Source organism: Rattus norvegicus, chromosome 2 (assembly GCF_021556685.1).
Source record: "Rattus norvegicus strain SHRSP/BbbUtx chromosome 2, alternate assembly SHRSP_T2T, whole genome shotgun sequence".
Classification (NCBI taxonomy): domain Eukaryota; kingdom Metazoa; phylum Chordata; class Mammalia; order Rodentia; family Muridae; genus Rattus; species Rattus norvegicus.
The window spans coordinates 57,406,067-57,425,750 of record NC_141535.1 but is presented as its reverse complement, the minus strand read 5'-3'; the positions used below and the strand labels follow the sequence as shown (position 1 = coordinate 57,425,750).

At 42.9% G+C, this 19,684-nt stretch overlaps 1 protein-coding gene across 42 annotated transcripts in view; it reads right to left on the bottom strand.

The window, feature by feature from the left end:
- The window catches only part of Fyb1 (FYN binding protein 1), a 149,865-nt gene that overhangs the window by 79,060 nt on the left and 51,121 nt on the right, over nt 1–19,684 (bottom strand). For 41 of the 42 annotated variants that reach the window (XR_015667191.1, XR_015667195.1, XR_015667193.1 and 38 more), the window contains one exon: nt 13,439–14,567. Coding sequence is in view for 9 of the 42 variants with exons in the window: in XM_087630107.1 (XP_087486233.1) it covers nt 13,439–14,567 (1,129 nt within the window). In the remaining 33 variants the exon portion in view is untranslated. 42 annotated transcript variants of the gene reach the window in all.

Below are 19,684 nucleotides of genomic sequence, written 5' to 3'. Positions count from 1 at the left end.
TATGGAATCTCAGACAGAATTCTTCTTGAAAAAAGAAAAGTGACCTCTGAGATTCCAATTAATTATTTTTGAAGCCCTTTAAAAAACCCTGAGTTTTGTTTTGTTTGTTTGTTTGAGACAAGGTTTCTCTCTATAATCCTAATGTCCTGGTACTCACTATGTAGACCAGGCTAGTCTCCAGCTCCCACAGATCCACCTGCCTCTGTTCCCCAAGCACAGATATTGAAGGCTTGCACCACTCTGTCCACTCCCAGTGACACAGAGCTCACTGCGTCTTCAAATATTGCAAGCTGCCGTGGAAGGGGAAACGGTTTACTATGCCAAGATACTGTTTGTCCTCTGACATAGTTCAAGTAAAAACTTCTGATCGCAATTAGCTTTGTAGGGCGATTACCCCCTTTCCTGTTAGTGCAGACTTTACATACATTGATATATGGACTTATTCCATACATGGCGAGAGTTCAAATTATCTACTGTTTCCTTCACATTCAGAGAGCTTAGGTGCTGTGTCCCTCCTTCCTACTCTGGGGGAAAAACAAGACTTAGGGCCTTTAGGCAAGTATGAACCTTACCACTGAGCTGTATCCCTACTTTGAGAGGATTATTTCCCTATAACAATATCTTGTTAATATGTTAAAAAGTTAAATATCTTAGAAACTAAAATGTAGATGTCTGATTAAAGATTCCTAGTGAAAGTGGCAGGCTGAGCTGTATTGCTGCAGCTTAATCTGAATGCTGCCAGCCTCTAGAATTGATGGGTAAGGTAACTGTAACACACCCACACACACACACACACACACAGACACAGACACACAGACACAGAGACACACACATACACACACATACACACATAGGCACACACACAGATACACACATCTGCACACACACAGACACACACAGACACACAGACACAGAGACACACAGACACAGAGACACACAGACACAGAGACACACACAGACACACAGAGACACAGAGACACACACAGACACACAGACACACAGAGACACAGAGACACACAGACACACACACACACACACACACACACACACACACACATACACACACACACACTGCTACTGATGCTTTGATTCTTTGTGATATTCCAGAAACTACACCAGGTACTTTTTCTATATATTGTTTAACCATTATAGTAACTGAACAACATAGAATCTTATCTCCACAAACATGAAAAAACGAGGCTTTCAGAGGCCAAGTATCTTCACTGGATCCAACAGCAAGTGGCAGCTTTTACTGGAGCCTATGTTTCTAGCAACTAAATACCTTCAGGTCTCTTGAATGAAAAAATATAATTGTGAAGTCTGGATCTTCAAAATAAAAACCGTGCACTTATCTTTACAATACAACTTCAGTTTGATAGGTAGCTGCTCATAAAACCATCTACAAGGTTGCCTATCAACTTCCTGGCTTAAAACAAGTCTCTTGATTTAAAAAAAATATAGCAATGAGATTGAAAAAAACCCTGTTTCCATAGCACTACCTCCTTCTCCTCCTCTTATCGTTAGGCTCCTAAGCACGGGCGTCTATCTGCATCATCAAAGCCTGAGAGTGCCTCCTTCAAACCGGCTTATCTTTGATTCAAGTGAAAAGGCATCACGGAAGAAAAGACACCCTTTACCGCAGGACAGCTGCCTGGCACTGTTTTCTGTCAGCTCATGTTTTTAAAAGTACTATACGGACATAGGTGAATACTTTAAAAGTCTCTTTTTAAAGATTAGGTGTTGATATATGAAAAATTATTGCGGGGTAAATGAATACTGTCAAAGGATGAGTTCTCCAGATAACTGAGCCAGTATAGCTGGACACTCACTGATCAGAATCTGGACATGACACCACCCATGTTTTAACACCTTACTGCTTTTTCTGTTGTTAGTCATCCGGGAAGAGCTCTCCCTAAACATGCTGATCTCCCAAAAGAACAAGGGTGTGTGTTTGCCATCTATGTTAGTTGGGAACTAACAGTTGTCAACATCCCAGCCACTCTTAAAGTAATATGCAGTGATTCTTATTTTCAAAGTCAATTTTCATAGAACCTCTATTTATTTATTTATTTATTTATTTATTTATTTATTTATTTATTTATTTATTTATTTTTGTTTTGAATGCTGCTTCGAATACCACCAGTAATACTAAATATGTGTTTGGATTTTGCTTGTTTGATTTTGTTTTTCTGTTTGTTTGATAAATAGCCAAGCATATTGGCTACGTGAAAATTCGTTGTGCAGGGCAAACTTTAAGAGCAATGTATTGGAAGGAGGAGGAAAACGATGCAGGGACTAGAGAACAGAAAAAAAAAAGGTATAGAGGAAAGTCAGGTGAGTGTGTCAAGAGTCCTGGGTCACTGAAATGGCACTTCACTCTTCCAGGCTGATAGGCAATTGGAGTGGATAATTCAACTACCAACTGTTGACAAATGACAAATGACAAATGACGACCATAGCTCTCTAGGGGCTCCATACTCCTTCAGAAATGCCTGGACCTCCTTGCAATCTAGAAGCTAAAAGCATTAATATTTTACTGGATACTTGCGTTCTGCACCACAGTGATCAGAGCTCTGCCGCCCTAGGTCTGATATATTTGAATTCCCTTGAGTAAGCAAATGTCATTCTGAGTTGAAAACTTGTAGATGAGTGGGTAGCCCTGTCCCCCAACCTGGGGACTTGCCTAACCTCTGGATATGATCTCTACAGGTTCTCCCTCCCCTTTGTTGGGTATTTCAGCTAATCTCATTCCCATTGGGTCCTGGGAGCCTTTTGCTTTCCTGGCATCTGGGACTTGCTGGTTGCTACCCCCAGTTCCCCATCCCCCATTGCTACACACCTCTGTTCAATTTCTCAACCCTCTGTATATTATCCCTGTCCTGTCCCCCTGTACCCCCTTTCCCTCCTCTCTTCCCCCCAAGTTCCTCTCACCCTCTACCTCCTGTGAGTATTTTGTTCCCCTTTCTATGAAGGACTGAAGCATCCACATTTTGGTTGTCCTTCTTTTTGAGCTTCATGTGGTCTGTGGATTGTATCTTGGGTATTCTGAGCTTTTGGGTCAATATCTACTTAACAGCGAGTGCATACCATGTCTAGAATGTCTGCTATCTAAAAGAAATACAGGGACAAAGAGTGGAACAGAGACAAAAGGAAAGGCCATCCAGAGACTGCCCCACCTGGGAATCCATCTCATATACAAACACCAAACACAGACATTATTGCTGATGCCAAGAAGTGCTTGCTGACAGGAGCCTGATATAGCTGACTCCTGAGAGGCTCTGCCAGAGCCTGACAAATACAGAGGCAGCTACTCACAGCCAACCATTGGACTGAGCCACAGGGACCCCAGTGGAGGAGTTAGAGAAAGGAGTGAAGGAGTTGAAGGGGTTTGTAACCCGATAAGAACAACAATACCAACCAACCAGACCCCTAGAGTCCTAGGGACTAAACCACCAATCAAAGAGTACCCATGGAGGGACCCATGACTCCAGCCCCATATGTAGCAGAGGATGGCCTTGTTGGGCATCAATGGGAGGAGAGGCCCTTGGTCCTGTCAAGACTGGACCCCTCAGTGTAGGGAACTGTCAGGGCAGGGAGGAGGGAGCGAGTGGGGAGGTGGGATGGGATAGTGGGTTTCTGGAGGGGAAATTGGGAAAGGGGATAACATTTTAAATGTAAGTACATAAAATATCCAATAATTAAAAAAACGTAAACAAATGTCTGAGATCAAGCACGAGACAGTGCCTGTTTGCTCAAACACATCACACTTTCATTCTCGTGTTTTGATATAATCACCAACTTCTACTATCCTGCTTCTGGGCTTTTTTGTCATTTTTTTTCCATCTGAGAAAAACACCCATGGCTTATAAGTTCTACCTCTCCCCAGCGCCTCACTTTCCTCATTCTACTGTGACCAAGAACAGCTACGTGAAAGTCACATGATGTTTGATTAGTATTTCTACTCCTATGTTCACCTTAGACTTCCAACCCCTGTATCCACCCTAGACCTCTCTCTAGACGTCCAACTTCTGAGACTGCCCCAGATCCCTTGAGCAGGAAGCATGGGATATTTTAAGTGTAACTATAAGTCAGCACTTGGAAACTAAAGCCTAACTTTGATGTTTTGTTTTTTACTTCTGAGTGTCTGGCACAGTCACCATTGGGAGAATTTTAATCCACTTCTGTTATCTTGCCCCCATCAGTGTTTTGTTTTGGTTTTGGTTTTCCCTTGCCATGGGGAAGCAACCTTGTTACAGCTTAATTCAGTAAAGAACCCAAAAGCCTTCCAGCCCCAGGTCTGGCAGCAGAAGGCTGCTTTCTAGCCTTCTTATTGTTTTAAGGCTGTCTAGTCATTTAGCACTACAAGTAGGTAAAAGGGTAAAACAACCTGCTTGTTATAGCAGCTCGGACAGCTCCTGCCTCTCCCTGTATTTAGATGAATTACATTCCTGCAGAGATGTTCTGTCCATCAGATATTCATCTCTAGTAAAATAACAGTACTGATAACAACACAAACTAAAACCACTTCCCCTTGGCCATTCTTTCCCATCCTTGCCTTCTGTGGGAAATGACCTTGAAGCAAGAAACACCTGCTTAAGCACAAAATCAACCATGGTGGGTAAAAGGGTTTGGGCTGCAGGCAGTTGGAATGTTCTGAATAAGAAAATGGAAAGAACATTTTTTTTCTTTTTCTTTGCTGTTGAAAAGAATGGGTCTAGAAAAATGCAGAAAAGGAAAGAGGTGAGCCACAGGAAGAGGTAGACACCTTTGTTCTAAGACCCTTAACTGCCTTTGAAGGACAGAGGTAGTCACCATCCCATGTCATGTTTACGATCAATATCAATGCCTCCGGTTCTTGAAGCTTTTGGTACAATCCTTCCTGCATGCAAATGCTTTGCAATAACTAGGCTTCAGTGAAAACTAAGGAGTCTGCCTGCATTCATGCTTGGCTATGGCCGTCTACAACACAGGGCAAGGGAGAGATGACTTCCAATCTATCCGGATTAGAAGAAGCAGGAGACAGAGGCTGAGGTCGTCTTTGAGAATCCAGCCTCTTGCTCATTTATTAATCAGCACAGAGTAGTAGATAGTTCTGCAGACTTTTAGTTCATGCTTGGAATTCCCCCTTTCACCCCTGATTTTAAGGATGACAGGAATAAAACTAAAACCTTAGCTTTCTTTTTTTATATGTACAAATTACAGTAATAAAATTTTCTGTTTCCACAGTGAGTGACTCAGTAGCCTGTTTACCTTGAACGTCTCCATGAAACTCAGTCATGACGGCCAGAGTTTAGCTTTGAGCACCTATGTTGGGCAGCCCACAAAGGCCTGTTGTTCAGCTCCAAGGGATCTGATACCCTGTTCTGGCCTCCACAGGCACACATAGTTGTGCATTCATAGGTGTGCAAACATAGGTGCACATACACAGTGTCATGTATCTGTGCATGAACTCATGCACATACATGTGTAAAATAAAATAAAATATTTAAAAAGAAAGAAAAATGATTAAGGAATAAGTCAGAGTAATAGTTCATACGTGTGGGGATGAATACATGCAGACATACAAATGCTTATGTGTCTTCTTGTGTGTATGTGTATGGATTGTGTGTGTGTGTGTGTTTATGTGGTTGTGAATGCGCTCGTGTGTATATGTGTGTATGTACATGTGTGTGGAGAAGCTAACATCTAGATAGCAGGCAGAAGCAGAATTCCTGGAGAAGTTTCAATCTAGGTCCTGAGATCACAGATGGTAGATCACCTTCTTCAAGGCGGCAGTCTGGGAGAGCTAGGAGCTACTGTAAGACCATTAGACAAGCCAGTGAGGAGAAAGTCTTCCTGCTGCTTAACCCAGGTTTCCCTTTCTAGCACAGTGAGAACCGTCTAGTGGGTATAAAGTCAGCAGGTGCCAGATCTGCTTTGGAGGTGTGCAACGTGTATCTCCATGGCCTTATTGGCTCATTTGGATAGGAATTTGTTCATGCCTGGTCATCCTAGACATGGTGTCACATGGGTTGATTTTGAAAATCCTCGGAGCCTGCTTATTCCCCTGAGAATTCAACTGAGAGTCAGGTCAAGAATTGAGAGAGGTTAGGTTGGGCATGGTGGCTCTCGCCTTTAATCCTAGCACTCAGGAGGTAGAGGCAGGAGGATCTCTGAATCTGAGGCCAGCCTGGTCTACTTAAAGAATTCCAGGACTACATAGAGAGAGCCTGTCTCAAAACAAACAAGAGTGGAGAGTGGTGTGCGTGCCCTCTGCTGCCCACAGAGAAACACATGCACAGTTTCCAGGAGAGCTGAGGAGCTGGTGTATGGATCAGTGCAGCTGTAGAAACATGGCTGCCGCCCGCAGCATAGCACAACGGTGCAGCTCCTTTCTCTGGGGGAAAGAAAAACCTCCTATGGTTTTGGACTCGGTTTTTTTCTGTAAGCAGATGTTGCCTGTTCGGTTACATTTTGCTGATACTATCTATTGCTACTGGAGGCTCTAGATGGGGTTTTCCACCTTTGACATGTCAGGCAGAATTAAGCTTCATCTTTCTCCTCCTGTTGGAGACATTAAAACAGAAAGAAATGTTCCTTTTCTCTTTATTAGAAGTTTAGATAGCAGTTAAATTTCTCCAAGCTTTTTTTTTCTCTCTCTTCCTTATTTTTTCTACATTGGGGAAATACATAGTCTAGCGTTCTAGAAGGTTCCCTGGACCTTGGAGACATGTTATAATTATCGTGTTTGTGCTTTCTATGAAAGGATAGAAAAATTTCCAAAGAATTTTGAGAAATCAGGTAGCTGGATTTGTGTTCCCGGGGCATAATTTTGTTCTTCCAGCAGCTGGAGTTAATCTTGCTGTTTTAGAGCCAATTTTATTTTGTTCTTAAAATAAAAAACATATGCACAGAGATATGGTTTGGCATACAAATTCATCATCAACATCTGACATAGTTTTAATCAAGGCACAGAGACAAAGAAGCCTTTAAGGCCATTTACACTGAATCCAGGAGTCAAACTCTGTTTTTAAAAGGTTTGTTTGGCTTGGCCTGCAGACTATTTTAGCAGATCGTATGATAGAAGCCATCTCCTGTCCAGGGATTATGTAACACACATGTCTGTCTGATCTTCCTAGCTGGCTTTGTTAGTTTACTTGGGGACGTGCAATCAAAACTAAGTTGAGAAGAGCTTTTTGTATTTCATCATCAGATTTATACTCTGTTTTATAATCAGCTTTGATGATTAAGCATAGAACCTGACTCTGTTAGCCTAGCCCTCTCCCTCTGAGCTCTCTATGTACTCATTCCCATGCCTGGCTGAGTTTGTATGTGACTAGTAAACGTTCTCTTAAGTTTCCCTCCTTTCATGAAAACACTGAAATTTCACTCTAATGCTTTTGAGACTTTAGGGAGTATATGAATTTGATCAGACTTGGAATAGACTATATATAGCATATTCCACACTCGAAGGGTAAGTGAGCCATCAGACACTATTCGTTTATGTTACAAATGTCAGCGTTTTTGACATTTCACAAATGTGATTAAGGTTGATAAAATGCTTGCTTTTTTGGTACTATTTCCACATATCATTAAAGCTTAGGAAAACACCAATTTCAGCCTTTTGACCACACGAAGAGGTTTTACAAAGTAAAAATCATGGCCCTTTGCCATACAATTTTATAAGAACTTCTGTTTTATGAAAGTGATAGCCTTTCTCACATTGTACAGGGTAGAGCTCACTGAAAGAAAACCTTTATCTACCAACCAACAGGCATGTGCGGATTCTTGAGCTAAGACCCCGTTAGAAGAATAACAGATGGGAGTAAGAATGGTGAAGGTCAAATGCGGGTCCAAACAAAGAACTGGGCTCTCATATATCCCAATGACAGAATGGCCTATCTGTCAGAGGGAGTGGCTGCTTTTCCTACAAGAGACCCTCTTCTTGCACACTCTGCCAACCACTACAGTATTCATTTTTCTCTAAGTATAAAGTTGGTAAAAGGACATTTCTCAAGGCATTTGCAGAATGTGAACTACTGAGTAGCCCAGTGCTACTCAGACAGCACTGCGAGCACTGTCTGAGTAGTCAGCGGGGTATGGTCATAGGTAAGTACTGGTTAGTTTCCTTTCTGCCTGCTTAACTTCTGAAGATCGGATGGCTGGTCCTTTTGAAGAGTCCTAGATTAAATTGTTCTAGCTGGTACTAATTGGTTAGGACAGTGAGTTATGGCTACATCTCCTCTGATTCTCAAATAAAAATAGTAAAAACAAAGTAAGAAAGACATCCAAAATAACTGGTTAGCCACCTTGGAAGGAAGGAAAGGTAACGCTGTATAAAAACTCTAAGAAGTTGTTGAGTAAGGAAAGAATAGAGAGTTCTCATGCCAGAGGAGGTAAGCAAACTCCTAACCTGTTCTCTGGAAGCATTTTGTGAGGGAAAGACAGTGATTCTAGAAAAAAAAGTCCTGCAAGTTCTCCCTGGGACATTCTACCTCAGAAGTAGACAGAGGGGGAAGTGAATAACCTGGGCAAGGTCAAGAGAAATCCTCCACAGAGAGGCCCCAGATACCAACAAAGGATCAGTGGCTAAGGGACACTGAACAGGACCTCAGAGAACAGCAGAATCTGGGTCCCCAGCATGAGCTGACCTCATATCCTGCACAGTTTTCAAACAGTGGGAAAAGGCATCTAAAGCAATTACATCTGAAATCATCGTTAGAGGGGACGTCAGTCTCATCACCGTGGATTGGAGCTTCTCCATGCTCATGTCATACGTCTGTTAAAGTGGAAGTGATGGGGTGATCCCTATGTATATATCCCAGGGTGAGCCTGAGCCAACAGAGGTGCAGCATCTCTCAGGAAAAAGCCTGTTTCCAAATAATGGACACACATAGCCTGGTTAAGTTTCTATGCTTCTGGGACAAAGATTTCTCTAAGAATTCTGACAGAAAACAAATAACTTTCAAAGGAGTAAACTCAGGATAGCCTCCGACTTTTCCACAGTGAAATTTACTGGCAGGAATTTACAATGGAGACTGTGTAGATGCTTGTCGATGTGATAAGAGGTTGGATTTTTACAAAGTCCGAAGGGTGCTATTGGGATATAAACCTTTATGGAAGAGTTTGCTCAAGAGAAATGTTTATGCCAAGCTTATCCTGGGTGGAAGAGAGATGTCTGGAACTTGGTGAGGAGAGAGCAAGAATAGGGTAGCTCAGATCAGATCAAGAACTTGTGCAGAGAGCCATTCTGAGGCATTTTTATTAAGGGGTTAATCAGGTAAGCTAGCTGATTGGTTAACAGTGAGAATTCCCTTGGGGATTGCAACCTTTGATAGAAGGAAGGACCATAAGTTTTTGAAAAACAGATTTCTCAATCTCAAAAGCATTAGAGAATTGAAGTTAAGACTGGGCTGTAGTCTCAAAGTGCACAGACATTCAGTGAGTGAGAGCCTAGCACGATTTCGAGACGGCCTCATTGCCCTGATTCATCTGTATACTCGAGAGCCTTGCTTGCAGATTCTGTGTCCCAGTGTATTCGAATGAGGTATCCTTGGATCAACTCTAGATAAACTGCATTCTTAAATTCCAAGGGTACAGTGGTATTGCTAACCATGAAGAAACTCTGCAGTACCCACAAATCTTTAAGATGCCTCTGAGCCTTGAATCCCTGTTTCTATAATGGCCAGCAGCAATGACGTGGGAGGCTCTGCTGTACACTGAGATAAAGCAGTTTTCAGTAAATAAAACCCAATGAGGTCACATCACAAAAGCATACATAAACAGATGGCGGTGGACCTGAAGGAGGTGGGGATAGCCCTGGGATCTGTGACGTCTCACCACCTCCTAGAAACAAGTTACCTGCTATTACCATAGCCCAAGATCCTTTGCTTTTCTTCCTTTGGATACCAAGCCATGATCTCTCTAGGTGACCTCTGCTCCTATCACTTTAAAGGCTTATTTTTTTTATCTTGTATGTTGAGCACTTGGGCTGTAGATATGTCTATGTACCACATGCATGCCTGGTGCCCATGGAAAGCAGAAGACAGATTCCTTGGAATTAGAGTGACAGATTGTTTTGAACTGCCAAGTGAGTATTGGGACCAAACCCAGGCCCTCTGCAAGAATGGTAAGCATCCTTAACCCTTGGACTCTCTCTCCATTCCCTGCCACAGCTCTCCTTGATGTCAAGGTTCCTGTCAGCTGTATTAGTTGAAGAAGCAAATGCACAAACAAGGAAGGACATGCAATCCTAATAGCCTCTGGTGAATGCTGGCCCTGGATTCCTTTCTGTAACTGTTAAAGTATCCTACGGATTATTTCCATAGTTAGCATATAGAACAAGACAAGAAAGAGGGCCGAATCGAATGTTTTAAGCTTTCACTACCTCCTGCACACAAAACCAACAGCTGGGTCTGGTGGGTGTTCAAGAGCCCAGTTAGTGTGGTGACCCGAACACCTGGGAAGAAGTCTTTTAATGGAGTCAAAAGTGAGTTCAGAGAACATGCTGATGTCTCAAAAATAATAATAAAAAAGTTTAAGCTTTTTTGTGGTGTTGGGGGCTTGGGATTGGGGAGCCCCAAAATATTATTAGCTCCACATTCAGAAAGCCATGTGATATATTCATGCTCGCTCACACTTTCCAGGCAAGACACTGAGAAGCTCTTTTTAGGCTTGGGTGCTTTGTGCAAAAATTGATTTTTGTGTCAAAGGTCTGTTTCATTGGATGTACATCTAATCTGTGAAAGTAATTAGTACATTGTGGGGGGTGGGGTGGGCGTATTACAGTTTAATACTGAAAGGGCTAGGGGCAACTAACTTCTTATTAACACAGCTCTGAGGGATGACAAACCTAGGACCGTGATGAAAGTTCACATTCCTTTTCCCCATTCCACAAATAGAGAAGAAGGGCGAATGGGAAACCAACTGCTCTCTTCTTCCGCACAGCTCACAGGGGCACGGAGAGCGACTTTTTACAAGACAGGTTTTAACCGAAAGACAGAGGAAGACACAGGAAGGTGGAGTCTTGGGGTATCATTTATACCTGTTTCATCATTTCAGGGGATCTTATGTTTCCTGAGAGGCAGCCAGCATGGGGGCTAGGACAGGGGACACAGGGGACACAGGCTCTGCAATCATAGAGACCTGACCCTGCTTAGTTAGGCTACACTTTTGCAAATTTCCTGATTGTGCTAAGATAAAATTCTGTTTCATTGTTTAGAAAGAATAAAGAGAGTATGATTGTAAAGTCTTATATCAAAAGTCCTCTCTAAATGATAAATATTTATCTGAATATGAAAATGGAGAAGGGGTCATGAAGGAGGGAAGGGTATTAAAGTTTTGAAAGCCAACAGAACAATTACATAGAATTTTGTTAATTTGGACACTGCTGTGATTACTTTTTAACAACAATAAAAATATTCTGCTTAAAGTCTCTAGCCTCCCTGCAAAGCACGTGACTCTAATCAATATCCTTGCATCTTAGAAGACTGAAAAAAAATCATCATCAATAAACATCTGGTAAACCAGAGATTCCCAAATCACACAATCTCTTTCCTTTCCCACCTTGTTGCCTGTGAATGGGCAACGCTCTGAATCGTACCAGGTAACAAGTAATTCATCTCGTGTCCTCCAGTGTGACACTTCACATCTAGCCAAACATGTTTAGTAAGGGCATTCATCAGAGCCAGAGAAAAAGCAGTGAACTAGGAAACCTTGGTGGCCATAGAGGACACATAGAATTTCCCCGCAAACTGCCATTGTGAGTGTGAGAAACACATCAAACTGGGTGTATTTTAGTAACTCAAGAGAAGGACTTTCTGTAGACAAACTGCCCTCGATGACACCAGTCTTGGGAATAACAGCCATGGGAGCCTAGCTCTGTGATCCTCCTCTAGTAGAACCGGATGGCTTCTCTTGGCCTCAGTCAGGAGCAGGCAGAACAGCCTACGGGTGATGATGTCCTGTGCTGCCTGGACTGTACCTTCCTTGCTTGCTCACCTTTTTATGAGGCAGAGGGAACCTGTGGGAAGACCTTTCAGAGACAATAATTATGCCTAAGACTGCTTAAATCCGACTAGCTTCTGTTTATTTTTTAAGGCAGAGTCTCATGTAATCCAGGTTGGCTCCAAACTCCCTAAGGTAGTCCCAAGACTTGGAGCTTCTGATCCCACTGCCTCTACCTCTCTCGTCCTGAACCACAGGCCTATATCATCATACATAGATTTAGATGAGCGGCTCTCAACCTGTGATCTTTCACAGGGCTCATCAAAGACCCTCAGAAAACACCGATATTCACACTACAATTCCTAATGGTTGTAAAATTGCAGTTATGAAGTAGCAGTGAAAATAGTTTTATGGTTGGGGATGGTCACTAAGCCACGAGGAACTGATCTCAAAGGTTGCAGCATTGGGAAGGTTGAGAACCGCTGCTTTAGACGATAATTTTATTTGGAGACGCGTCTGACTTACAGTGGTATGGTCTCTGGTAAGTATCATTCTTTCCCCATCTTACAGGTGGACAGTCATCACTGGGATAGTTATCACCGCAGCGATGCGTTTCTTATCCTGACACAGGGTGTCAAGTCTTTATGGAGACATTCAATATCAGATTCTACCACATGCCATAAGATTGCAATGACCTCTTGGGAAGAAAACCGGGCTAGTTTTCTGGGAGGGCAGCAAGGCACCCTTTGTCTAGCTGTGTATTCCTTTATAAACTGGAATAGCACATATATTTTTTGTTTTGGGAAAGTTAAAAAAAAACCCAGCTAAAATACAAAGTATGGTCTCCTAACATCCCTGCTACTCTCCTATTTGAATCTTGGCCTTAGGGAACAGGATGAACAGTGTAGATATTTGAAATGATTTAGAAGCGGGGTTTCAACTTTACAGCATTGGCATTTTGGCCTGGATAATTCTGTGAAGGATGCGGGGGGGGGGCTGCTTATTGTACTGTAGGAAGTGGCTCTATTTATAAAATATCATCAGCTTCGTCCATCATGAAAACGCACACATTCGTCAGCTATCACATTTGCTTCTTTCTAGAATGCTGACTTAGTCTGCTCACTTATCTCTGACTGTTGTCGATGGGCAGCATAAATAAATTCCTCACGCAACAGAAATGAAATACAACCAAGGGTAAATGCGGTGGGTATCTTTAAGCAAAGCCAACTATCAGTTAAATAGGTATATTTCTTTCCTGCTGTCCCCCTAAAAAGTCAGTGCCCCCCCCAAGGTACTTTCTCACAGAATGCTCAATTAGAACTGGGATTTTCTACTTTCTCAGACCTCCTACCCAAAGGAAAAAAAATGCCAAATGAAAATTGACCCTATGCTCACATGAGTATCGGTTATGCAATCACTCCTTGAATCATTCCTTGCTCTAAAGTTTCCCCCAGAAGCTGAAACACTCAGTGCTGTGAGCAAACCACAGTTACCAGCAAGAGAAACAACTCACTGTTTGCAGAGTCAGCTTTTCGGAATCTGGTCAGGTCAACGTTGGGTGGTCTGCTGGGCTTGGATGGAGGCGGGCCCAAGACGGACAGGGGAGGCAGGGGCTTCTGCTTCGGGGTTGCTGAATCCTTGTCTCCTTCCTTCTCCTGACTTTGGCCCCATGGTGTCCCCGCTGTCAGCTTGGAAGGGGCCTTAGGGAATCTGGCCGGCTCTTCCTGATTCAGTTTGTTCAGAAAGATGTTCTTTGGAATATCTGTTTTTCTCTCTTCTTTTTTCTCTTCAGAGTTTTTGGAGAGCCCCGGGCTCCCTCTGCTCGCAGCAGGTTTCAGAACCACTCCAGCAAAGGGCGAACTTGGTGTTCCATGGTCTTTATCTTCTGGGTCTTCCTTAGCTGGTTTGAAAGGGCTGCCCCTGGACTTGGCTCCGAGCTGCACTGGGGATCCCTTCTGGACAGGCGTATTCTTAGGGATGCTTTCCTCTTCTTGGGCGTCCTCTGTACTTAGGGATGGCTTTTGGCCGTAGGTGTGTCTGGGAAATCGGGGTTTGGAGTCAGCATCTTGCGGTGCTGGCATGAACTTGCTCTTAGCTCCAGCTATCTTTGAGAACCCTGGCTTCAGATCATTTTCTGGGACTGGGGGAGTAGACCCTGGCTTCGGTCCTAGCGTCTTTAAGTCAGACTCTTGGTTCAAATTGTGAAGCTTATTCCCAGGAGGCCGTAAAATCACAGGTTTGGAATCTTCTTTGGTCAAGCTGGTGGGTTTGGGGCTTACAGGTTTCAGAAACCCCACTTTGACCTCAGGATCCCTAGAAACCGAGTTTGGCTGTGTTCCAAACCTTGGGCTCACTCCAGTCGGTTTTAAAAACGGAGGTTTAGGCTCTTTCTCAGACTTCTCCTCATAGGTAGGTTTCGCTGCCAAGGGTGGTTTTGTGGTCCCAAATTTAGACATGTTGCTGGGTCCTGCGGGTGGGCTGGCATTTCCTTGGTTGTCAAATAAATTCTTTTTTGATTGTATTCCAGAAGGGGAGTTTTGTCCTGCAACTTTGAAGGGCCTGCTGCTGGTGGAGACCTCCTCTGTCGGGTTACTCCCGGTGTTGAACTTCGCCATGAGGGACTTTACATCCGTTTTTCCGTCCTATAAGCACAGGGAACAAAAACCAGCTGAGAGTCCGAAATCACACTTGCAGTTTAAAATACTATAGCTTCAAGGGCTTCCTGATCTGAGGCAAGAGTGCTGGGGTGCTGAGGTGCTGCTGATTGGTTGACCGACTATTGTATAACATTTAAGTTCCTCTATGGCAACATAAGTCGTGAGAGTTTCTTGAAAAGGAAGGACTATGGTTGTGCTTAAATTTCTGTTGTCTGTCATACAGGGACTCGATCATTTATCTTGAAAACATCTCTCTGCTCTTCCCCTGTCTGCCTCGCTATCTGGTTGGATTTACTCTGACTCTCTATTTCTCTACATCTTTGCTTTACCAGAAAACATATGGGGGTGGCTAACAAATGGATTCTCCCACTTTTTTCAACTGAGACAGACTCATGTGGAAACTGGACTTGAAAACGAAAGTAGGCTCTGTAAACTCTATACGATTTTTTTTTTTTTATTTTTACCCAGCAAAGCAGAGCTTAGCATCAGTGTGGCTGGCAAGAGCTTGCCTGTCCCTGTCACAGTGTGTTTGCTGCCAGGGAGGTGTTACACAGCATCCCAGGCCCTTCTGAATATAACGAAGTGAGGTTTCCTTATCATTTATAAATACAGAGTGCTGCTGTGTGGCTGTAGGCAGAACAGCAGTGAGGTAGATGCTCAGGTCAGCACGGGCAGAGCAACAGGCCAGCAGCAGGGACTGCCTGGGAAGTCTCATTTCCAGATCTTTCTCTCAGTCTCGTCTCTTCCATAATGACCTTTATCAGTCCTCTGAGAGGTCCTGTCTTACCTGCCTTCCTCGTAAGAATTAAGAAATTACTCAGCCACGATAGAAGATATTCACCTTTTGTTTGTTTGTTAATAAAGTTTGCCCTTCCTTTCAAAAATAAGGAGTTTGATCTGAGGATGAGGCTCAGCAGAGAGAGAGAGAGAGAGAGAGAGAGAGAGAGAGAGAGAGAGAGAGAGAGAGCGCCTGTCTAGTATCTAGCATGTACTAAGCCCTGTCTCACATGCTTAGCGTGTGCAGTAAATCAAGTGAGTGCCGTACTCTGTAATGCCAGCATTTAGGAGGTAGAGAAAGGAAGATCAGAAGTTTATAAAGGTTAAGGTCATCCTTGGTTACACAGCAAGTGTGAGGCTAGCCTGGACTACATGAGAACCTGCCTCCAAAAAGGGGGGGGGGTGATAAAAAGCAGGAAAACCCCCCAGGCACATCAGTACAGGGCTAAGGCTTGATGAGAAAGATAAGGAACATGAAATGCTAGACAGAAGATGTAGTTCAGTGATGGAGCAGGAGTTCAGTATGGGCAAGGTCCCGGGTACACACACACACACACACACACACACAAACAAACAAACACACACCCCTAAGTTTTTTTCTCTGGATAGAAGGAAGTTTGTTTCTGAGAGTTTTCTATCGTCCCTTCTCCTACAGTGGTATATTTTATAGTCTTTCTATAACTTCTTTTAGGTTTACATAAAACAAGGTGGAATAGCAAAGTGGTTAAGAGCATAGGCCTGGGAGCCAGGAGCAAGGGTTATTGATGAGTTTTCTTCTCACTGCAAATGTCTAGGTGCTGCTCCTAGGCAGGCACGTGTCTAAAGCCTTAGAGAACACTGACACATCTGAGGGCTTCCTGTTTTTGTATGAGGAAGAAACCTGAGTGATTGTTCTTCCTCCTCATCATACTGCTGGAGAAAAGAGCTGTGACCTGCTGCAACAGCTTCAAGTGTAGCGCATCTCAGGGGAAATCCCTTGAAATGTCCCTGGCCACGGTCAAGCACTATGCCTAATTTTAGTTCCAAAAACATAGAAGTTGTGGATTAAGGATGGAAACTTTAGCGTTGACTGATAACCCAGATCTGGGAGAGCCTGCAAGTGTCTGAGGTAAAGATGCAGGCCTTGGAGTCAGTGGCTGAGGCTCAGGCCTGGACTTGGCCATGTAGCATGGCTTCTGGCAAATTCTCGGCTTTTCCCAGTCTGCTTCCTTCATCTCTGAAATCGGAACTGGAATTCCGTTTCTCTCTGGGTCTTTTGCTTTGTTTTGATAAAGATTAAATGGGTCAATACGAGTGGTTAGTTATTTAGCTAAAGCACTTGCTTAGCAGGCACAAGGCCTTGGCTTTGGCCCTCAGCTTCAAACTAACAATATGAACAAATGGATCAAGAGTCGAATGCCACACATATGCAGTACAGTGATTTTTCTGCCATCGCGATTATTTCTAATTCATTCATAATATATCATTGTCTCTTCCAGGCAGATCAAAAAATTGAAATTATTTACATCAATGTCTCTTTGAACAAAAACACCTGCAAACTACACATAGATAATGACCTGATTCACCCGTACTCTTGAGAGTTTTCACTGGATGCCAAAAGACAGGGAAAGAAGAAGCAGCAAGTTTCTTTGTGAGGAACACAAACACACACACACACACACACACACACACACACACACACACACACACACGCATACACACAGACACATACACACACACACACACACACACACACACACACACAAATATCTTGCATGCAGATCTACCTTTCTACCTTCTGTTTCCACTTAAAACACCCCCAACCCCCACAAAAGCCCCAAACCAAACCGAACCAAAACCCAAATGAACCTGAAGCCCATGCTCCTGAACTTTGCTTTCTCCTGATAACCATGTGGATTGTTTGATTCCTGTAAAAGTTTTTAAATACTACCCATGTTAGCTCTGATTTTTCCTTTTGCCTAAAGAGATGTTTATTATTTTCAAGACCTTCCTTATCCCTACTAAGTCCCAAATCTCATGATATCTCCCTGGCTGCCTGGAATTCACAATGTGTACCAGCCTGGCTTTGAACTCACAGAGCTCATCCTAACCCTGTCAAGAGTGCTGGATTACAAGAATGTACCACTTCTCTTGGCATTTAAGGTTAGCTGAGCTCTATCCTGCCCCCAGTGGGGATCAGATCCAGAGATTTGGGTCGAGGGCTTGCCCACTGAGCGATTATTTCTAAGATGCATTCCCTAGTCTGGAAGACCTCGGGAGTCCAATGTTTTAGGTAAATCAGCACTTAATACCAAGTAACCTGAATTTCACTTTGTAAGTCATGTGAAGGGAGATTTTTCATTAATACATGCCTCCATTTTACTGTGACCAAATACTTGACAGGGTAAAGAACTTATTTTGACTTGTGGTTTTGAGGATACAGCTCTTTCTATAATAACATATTGTACTTTTTAATAAAATGTGTTCCCTAGTATCTACATGTTGCTAGGTGTGTGTCTTCTGAGCTGAGTTCTTACCCTCTTCTGTATCATATCATTGATAAATATTTGAACAGAGGGGGATAAAAAGCTATTACCAGAGACGGATTTTGAAGTGTCCTGTGATTTAAAGTCATTCACTTATTTTCAGGCTTAGGTATTGAATCAGAGGAATTGTGAGGGTGAATTAAGTCCTCTACTACAAAGCACCATTCTGAACGCTTGTATATATTTTAAAATACAAAAGAAATAAAAGACTCATGAACGATGGGTAGCTAATGAAAATCTAAAGTAACCTGCAAGCTCGGTTTTGACCTTGGTAAGGTGTGTTCATCTTTCTTGCAATGAAAGCAAGGGAGAATGAGTCATTTTGGTGGGTGTTACTATTCTTTCCTGGGAAAAACGCACATGCTATGGTCTGTGATGCGTTTACTCCCCGGGAGTTTTAAGTCAATAACCATCATTTATGCAATTTTTAAAAGAAGTTTGTTGATAAACTTTTAGCTTGTCGGTGGGTCTTCTTGGTTTTGTTGGTCTGACACACTTGTTGTGAATCGCTGATTCTTCTCCCTGAGCACCATTCATTTCTACTCCTGTCAAGATTGCCCATATTAGGACCACAGACAGGTATGGTGACATCACAGGATATCATGTTTAAAGAAAAAAAAAACCATTATAGAGAGCCAGCCCCCAGTCCTTAACTGATTACACATAAGAAACAGGAAGTAGTTGGATGGAATAAGGATAGAAGCCCAGCTTCTATGCTGGTGGTGATGAGATCTCTCAAACATATGAATCACTGTGCCGAAGACTGGCCCAAAGACATGGCAGGACAGAGAAAACGGAAGCCTGCTTCAACCTGGAAAAGTCTTTTATTGTGAAGTAGATAGCAACTCAATGAAAATGTAATAAATTCAAGATCAAACTAAGATGGAGAAATAGCTTTCAGCCATAGTGGTTTGCTTCATAGAGGAAAGACCATGACCAGATACATTTTGCACAACCAAGCCCTTCTCTCTTCTTAACACGAATGCACAGGCACCCATACCCAACATGTGTGCACACACATAAACATATGTGCACGCAAGCTCTCACACATGTATGCTCACACACACATGCAAAAAGTGGAATGCTATCTCTTCTTGAAGGTATTTCACCTGTTTTTAACCTGATACACTTGGAAGGAGTTTTTTTTTTTTTTTATTCTGAGAATAAATATTCTCAAATGTTATTATTAGAAATTGCATAATAAAGTTATAAAGTTAGGGTTATTGGAAGATTAAAATATAATACTTGCAACAAAATCCTAATCAAATACAAAAACTGCAAGTCTCACTAAAGAACAACAGACTTACAATGAACTTTATTTTCCCTACAAAGGCACTGCACACACACTGAGCTAATTATAATTTGCATATTTAGTGTGTACACTGTCTACTTGGTGAGATGCATTTTCCTTTCCCTCTTTAGGACAGGCCTCCTCCCATGCAAACATTCCAACTTCAGGCCTGGAACTTTCTCCTACAATGTACATGAAACCACCAGCTGAGGAACGGAATTTACTTAAATTTCTCTGTGACTGATCACAGTTGGGAAATGGTTTCTTCACCTCTTTGGTTGACCTCAGCCATGAATCCATTCTGAGCTCTCTATTCCATTGCAAAAGGGCTGTAGTGGGTTTCCAATCAGCGGAGCCTCTGAGACTGGAGTGAGTATGAGGCCCCTTTCTCAACAGGATGTGGGAACTTGTCTCTCACCACAAACTTAAGTTCCTGAGGGCAGGAGCCTACTGCCCCAGAGGGCAGGGCATGGGTGGGAGGATTTATTGGCAGAAGTCTCAGTGACAGT